The 6,879-nt window shown below is 36.2% G+C and overlaps 1 protein-coding gene and 1 pseudogene across 2 annotated transcripts; one reads left to right on the top strand and one right to left on the bottom strand.

Moving 5' to 3' along the window:
- Positions 1 to 14: 14 nt before the first annotated feature.
- On the bottom strand, positions 15 to 1,050 carry LOC135711934 (RING-box protein 1A). Of its 2 annotated transcripts, none has more exons than XM_065234909.1 (5): positions 963 to 1,050; positions 759 to 883; positions 661 to 688; positions 368 to 489; positions 15 to 295 (listed from the first exon to the last, which is right to left on the bottom strand). In XM_065234909.1, exons 2-5 carry the CDS (start codon positions 837 to 839, stop codon positions 197 to 199), a joined length of 330 nt encoding a protein of 109 aa, XP_065090981.1. In that variant the 5' UTR covers positions 840 to 883; positions 963 to 1,050; the 3' UTR covers positions 15 to 196. The 2 variants fall into 2 exon arrangements, with proteins under 2 accessions (XP_065090981.1, XP_065090980.1); XM_065234908.1 differs by having other exon boundaries at positions 16 to 295; positions 759 to 880; positions 963 to 1,043.
- Positions 1,051 to 5,167: 4,117 nt separating this feature from the next.
- LOC135711931 (uncharacterized) lies at positions 5,168 to 6,370 on the top strand (annotated as a pseudogene).
- Positions 6,371 to 6,879: the final 509 nt, after the last annotated feature.

Raw genomic sequence — 6,879 nt, 5'->3', positions numbered from 1 at the left:
ATAGAGTAACTGTAGAGAACTCTGATTTACCGGTTTAATTCCAATGGTATGTTAACTCCCAAAATCAAGGTTTCTTATTTCACTGATCTAGAAACTAAAATTTGAGTTGAATCGTCAGCTTCTGCACGGAAACATTTTTGCTTTAAATTAGCCATAAAAGTATGAAAGGCCTGTTGAGATGTGCTGAATCCGGTTACTAATGTCCATATTTTTGGAATTCCCATTCCCTGTTATCCAACGGGCAAACCTGTCGTGTCTTCAGCCAACGGGAGATACAGTGAAAGTGGAATGCGTGCTGTTTTAATAAATAGAAGAGTTTCATTAATTAACAAAAGCCAATAACAATACAACGCATTCAATCACTTACATTACATACACCCCAGGCAACAGTGCACTCTTCGCTGGTAGCTGATGCTTGATTTGCCTGGCATTCAATACACAAGTCCATAATGTGGTTACGGCAAATGGCGCAGTTGTCCACTACGATATCTGAGCAAAATAAAGAGTTCAAAGTATTAATAACAAATAAAAGTTTTAAGAATAACAAATGACATAGAAAATTCAATAAAACCTTATAAACCAGGAAATCACATTCGAGGTTAGTTACAAGGTCGATCGATCGATAAAAATTAAAAACATAATATACGTATTTCAACTTACCCCAAGCCCACAGAGCCACAGCATTCCACTAAAAAAATTAAAATTAAAATTAGCATTATTTCACACCACAAGAAGGTAAATTTTACACAATTTCGTACCTTTTTCACCTCGAATCTCTTCCGCTCTCCACGGCTGCTGCTGGAAGTTGGCTGCTCGAACTCTTCCTCATCGATCTCCATTTCTGCGGCAGATTTGAGTCCAAGTTTTACAAACAAAAGCACTGCTGGAAAAAGACAAACAAAGGCAGGTGCATTAAGAACGTAAATTTCGAAATAGGAAGCATTTTTCAGCCAAAAACTTACGTATTTTCAAAGATGACGGTGCTTTACTTCCCTTCTTTTGTTTGTAAAGCCGCAACAGAAGAACGACGAAAAATGGAACGATCGAGGGGCGGCGATGTCAAAAACGGAACGCGCTTGACACTAGTTTGTTGAGTGACAGGTATATTTCCCAGCTCTACTCAACGAAGCACGAACACTATAGGACCAACAATTGAAAAGGGCCTATCTGCATTAACTTTGTATACATATAAGCCCTCATCGGGTAGAGGAAACTATCCAGAAAAAAATAATTATAATAAAACAACGAAATTACAATGGTTTTTACTGTTGAATTTTGAGTACATTAAAATTTATTGTTAAATTATGGTACGGGAGAAAAAGTAGATTTCGATTTTTAACGATACAATGCTCAAACAACGAAAATTAGTGTGATGAGATCAAATTTGTTCGGGAAAAATCACTTTTTAATATTGTTAAGATGCCAACCCCCCTTTTTTACTGTAAATTTCTCAAATACCATGATTTTCATTGTTGTGAACCATGAATTTCGTTGTGATTTTATAGTAATGGACCAAAATGTCCAATGTTTTGACAGTAAATATCATGGTTACAATGACAATGAAAATCATTGTATTTTTATTGGATTTTTTTTACGGGATCCCCAACACGAAGATGCTGTTGATTTGTGAGGGTGGCCTACGAAAACCGTCTCTCCCAAGGAATGAATGAATCATTTTAATCATTTTTGATTCATCGATTTTAATCATTTTTGATTGAATTTTAATCTTTTTTGATAGAATTTTAATAAATTTTGATTTTATCCAGCTTTCCATGCTCAGTAATGGCGGCCTGTTTGTATGAATAAATGTATCCTTCAATGGACTTTTTGACACTATCTGGAGGTTCGGATTTTGACCCCTCTCTTTCCCTCTCCCAGGAACAGAAGAAAATGGAACAACATACGCCCTCCAGTTAGTGTCAGAAAGCACAGTTAAGGATACATTTATTCATACAAACAGGCCGCCATTAACGAGCATGGAAAGCTGGATAGGGGAATGTTGGCCTACCCTAATAAACAAATACCATAAACGAACTGTATCCCGGATGGGTAAACTATCCCGCAAATGGTTTGGATGATACCCCGAACACGTCGTTAAGCTCTCTTTTATGGTTATTTTAACTAGGGTATGGATCTAAGATTGGGCCCTTCGCTAAAAATCTGCTATTTATCAATGTTATCTAGATGAACGCGTCATTGGGACAGTACTAATGGATATTTTTGGTCGCTATTGAAAATTTAGTCGATTGCTTATTTTATGTATGGACCCAAATAAGGGGCATTTAGGCCGACATAACATCCACTGTCCCCTATTAATATTCTAAAAGAATAAAATGCTCGATAAAATGTAATACAGAAAAGATTTTTTTTTTAACACAAGTGATTAATTCGTATTTAATTATGCATGACTCGAGGGGCACGCACTAGTCTTTCAATACTACGCAGCCTGCTGACCACAAATTTAAAATCTTATCATTACTGCATTCATTACTTTATGTATTGTCTGTTTCATTGGTAACAAAACGCGACACTCACTTGTTGACAGTTTTAGAAAGGTCGCATGAAAATGCGCACGAGTTTTTATCTTTGTGTTAGTGAAACGTCATATTCCAACAACTGATTGATAAATAAACAGAAGGTTTTTTTCTCCTCACGTAAACTCGAAAGAACCCATTAATGGATAAAATTACAGCAATTAAAGAAGTGGCTTTGCTCATAAAATAAACAAAATTTTACCAAATTAATGAGTAACTGTTACTCGTAAAATGTACAGGTAACAGTTATTCATAAATTAGTAAAAGGCACTCATTAAAAGGGTAGACCATAAAACATTTTTAATGAGTTAAACCTCTTTTCATAAATGGGTGAAAATTTTCCAGTTATGAGTTCTTTGGAGTTAGTGTGTTTGTTTTCATTCGTATTTATGAATATTTTTTTTTCGTTAGTCGGTTCATAACCCAAGTAACAATTTCCAGTTGAAGAAACGCTTTCGTTTTGATTTTGTTCAGCTGCATGTTGAATAATAATTGCACAATGTGTTCACCACAACTTTTATAAAACCCTTGTTTACACTGGTTTGGAGAACCTATACAACTGCAACACAAAGGTGTTGTCTAACGTATTCAGTAAAACGTTTATCCAAAATCAATTTCTTGTTGAAGAAACGCTTCCATTATGATTTTATTCAACTGCATGCTGAATAATAACTGTACAATTTGTTTATTACAACTTCTGTAAAACTCTTGTTTACACTGGTTTGGAGAACCTGTTCAACTACAGCATTATATGTATACGCGGTATAGGAGTACAAGCAACTTTTATACAACGTTTATAGATACATATTTAAACTCAAGCTTTATTGTTTTGGTGAAAGCTCTTATACAACGTTTGTAGACACTTCCTGACAGCTGCTTTGAAATTTAGTAGAGAGGAAACCTAAGAGGCGTTTGTTACACTCTTTTATGACTCCTAAATATTAATTGAACAGCAAGCGGTGAATAGCGTTTATAGCACTTTTCAATGACTCCTTAATAACCGTTGTGTAAGTACTCACAATATTCACAGATTAAAATTAGTTTAACCATTGTCGTGGTACGCCAAAATAATTGCTTGTACAGTTTTTATTAATTTAATTTATTTGTGCACATTGAAAAAATATGTAATTATGCCATAATTCACATTCTGTGATCATGGAGGAAGTAGTAACAAGCATCTGTTTAATCTTTGATTGATATTCTTTCAATTAATCTCTCTAATCAATAATTGAGAGAATTTATCTAGAAATGTTATCGTTGATTATATGATTTATGTCTTAAATTAATGTTTGCATTTATTAATAACACCTATATATATAATTTACCTCTACTCCACCGAGGGTTTCTCGAAGCAAGATTCGAACTCATGATCCCGGATTGCCAGCCGCTTCTGTTTCCATCTGCTCTATTCTTGAATACATATTTTGATCATATGAGAGAAGTACATCAAGCTCATCTTGAGTGACTTCTCTTGCAGTCGAATAATCATTGCCTTATGGTTATATAAACATGCCTATCACTTGTGCTATTTTTAGCAACAAAATTGTGATTGGTCGAACGTAAACAATCATTTAAGAGTGCTCCAAGCAGCTTTTGAAGCTTCTAACCAAAAAGGCAATACAACTACATTCTTGTTCAACTCTGGAAGCTATTATTCAACTTTTGATCAACTCAGGTGTTTTATAAGAGCTCCCAATGGTTTGTTTTGATGCGTTTATTCCACATCCTATATGGCTCCTGTCAAACAGTTTAACCGAACGTAAACAATCATTTAAGAGTGCTCCAAGCAGTTTTTGAAGCTTTTAACCAAATGGCAATACAACTACATTCTTGTACAACTCTGGAAGCTATTATTCAACGTTTGATCAACTCAGGTGTTGTATAAGAGCTCCCAATGGTTTGTTTTGATGCGTTTATTCCACATCCTATATGGCTCCTGTCAAACAGTTTAACCGAACGTAAACAATCATTTAAGAGTGCTCCAAGCAGCTTTTGAAGCTTTTAACCAAATAGCAATACAACTACATTCTTGTACAACTCTGGAAGCTATTATTCAACGTTTGATCAACTCAGGTGTTTTATAAGAGCTCCCAATGGTTTGTTTTGATGCGTTTATTTCACGTTCTATATAGCTCTTGTCAATCAGTTTAACAAAGGTGCTATAAAAGTTATCGTAGGTCTTATAAAGCATATAGTTAAACCGAACGTAAACAATCATTTAAGAGTGCTCCAAGCAGCTTTTGAAGCTTCTAACCAAAAATGCAATACAACTACATTCTTGTTCAACTCTGGAAGCTATTATTCAACGTTTGATCAACTCAGGTGTTTTATAAGAGCTCCCAATTGTTTGTTTTGATGCGTTTATTCCACGTTCTGTATAGCTCTTGTGAATCAGTTTAACTAAGGTGCTTTAAAAGTTATCGTAGGTCTTATAAAGCATATAGTTAAACCGAACGGAAACAATCATTTAAGAGTGCTCCAACAGCTTTTAAAACTTTTAATCAAATGGCAATACAACTACATTCTTGTTCAACTCTGGAAGCTATTATTCAACGTTTGATCAACTCAGGTGTTTTATAAGAGCTCTCAATTGTTTGTTGGGAAATTGTTTCAAAACTGTAAAAATCAAGGAGATGGAAGCGGTAAAGAAAATGCGGATAGTGATGTTATTTTCTTATATATTTACCAAGTTTATATTCACTTTCAGCTTTCATACTGCAGCATAAACCTGGAGCTGGATGCTTCCGATGCCGATTATGCAGCTGAGTTCCTTGACGAAGACGATCCTATTGGGAATATTGATAAGTTCCCGGACTACGACGAGACAGAACCTGCAGAACCTGAGCAAGAGCCGGAAGCTGACCATCCTTCAAGTGTTTTACCAGCACTGAAACGTAAACGATTGGAGGAAAGTACGTTTCATTTCATGATTTCCTGCTACAAGAAGGATTTTCGAGGACAACATCACGACAAAGGTAAAGCGGATGCGAAGGTGATTACCAGGGAATGTCATGTTTTTGGCAATTCACCCGAGGAGGTGTTGGAGCAAACTTGGGAGACTATTAGGAGTCACATTCGCCGGGAGGTAACTGTTTATGATGACCAAAGTTTGAAACGAGTTAAGTGGACTGAAGGAGTGGATCCTGAGTTCAAAGACATGGATACATTTGTGCTGTTCAAGGACCTTCAACGTAAACGCACATATCGAGTATCTGATTTGCAGGAAAAACCGGATGTAATGATAAGATGGAGAAGCAAGGTTATTGATGTTTACCTTCATGTGTATTCGTTGGCGGTGGCAAATCAAAAACTGTACGATCTAGTGAAGAAACTAGAAGCCCCAGATGACCAGGACAGATCAGGAGCATGCAGTAACAAATCATTTCAAGGGTTAATAAACGAGCTAAAGAGAATGCATCCAGAAGTATCAGCAGATTCATTCGTGTGGAACAACTCGGCGGAACATGTGAAAGCAGCACCGGGATACGGACTTGACTATGTGAAGCTGAATCCACCAGACGACATTCAATAGCACTTGAGACCTGCACCGAATGATGATTCAGCAATTCTGGAAGAAAACCGTCGAGGATTATTTTTCGCTAAAACTATAATTCGTGCCATGGAAGTTCACATTCAAGAGCTCAGAGAACAGTCTGTACACCTATAAGCCGTGGCCAAAAAAAAATGAAGAACGGGTATCGGGAATGGAAATACAGCTTAAAAGCTACAACGAAATGCTGACTTCAATGCAACGTTCACTTGCACCTGTGGAAAACGAGCTCAGTCGAGCACTGGCGAACTCTGTAACAGACGCAGAAGATGTTGATCATATGTAAAGAAAGATAAAATGGCATTCGAAAGAACCAGATCGTTCAAATTTTCGGATGTGATTGTCATTTGTTTGTATGTTAATGTTGTAAAATAAAAGCTGTTGAAACAAATTTCATTTATTTCCTGTATCAGTGATAGAAATAACTAGAATGATGTCCTACATGAGTCCTTCCTCAGATCACCTCTTTTGATTCGAGTTCCGAACAAAAATTGAAGTCTTCAATAGGTTTATTCAGCCCAACTTTAGGGTCAAATTTTCCTCCTTTTTTATAACCACACTTTCTCATGATTTTTGTGCAGTCATAATTTTTGAAGCTGAGTAAAGCATCGGCCACAACTGTCTTGAGGTCTTTAGAACTGTTTTCTTCGTAGTGCCGTCGTAAGTATCGCTTGATAATTCCAAAAACAATTTCAATGAGGTTGTAGAAGGGACAGTATGGAGGCAAAAATATAGGAACAATGCCGATAGACCTTAGGTACATAACAATGTGTCTATTGCAATGTATTTGAGCTC

The sequence above is a fragment of the Ochlerotatus camptorhynchus genome, unplaced genomic scaffold, assembly GCF_037179485.1.
Source record: "Ochlerotatus camptorhynchus isolate MF236.1 unplaced genomic scaffold, CSIRO-AGI_Acam_v1.1 ptg000444l, whole genome shotgun sequence".
In the NCBI taxonomy this organism is placed as follows: Eukaryota; Metazoa; Arthropoda; class Insecta; order Diptera; family Culicidae; genus Ochlerotatus; species Ochlerotatus camptorhynchus.
This window is presented reverse-complemented; position numbering and strand designations above follow the sequence as displayed.

What these genes read in the sequence shown, in the direction of transcription:
- LOC135711934 (XM_065234909.1), bottom strand. Translation starts at nt 839, where the DNA reads ATGGAGATCGATGAGGAAGAGTTCGAGCAGCCAACTTCCAGCAGCAGC. An exon ending in AGAGATTCGAGGTGAAAAAG is followed by an intron (nt 689 to 758) that starts GTACGAAATTGT and finishes TAATTTTTTTAG; the next exon opens with TGGAATGCTGTGGCTCTGTG. An exon ending in TTGCCTGGGGTGTATGTAAT is followed by an intron (nt 296 to 367) that starts GTAAGTGATTGA and finishes TTATTAAAACAG; the next exon opens with CACGCATTCCACTTTCACTG.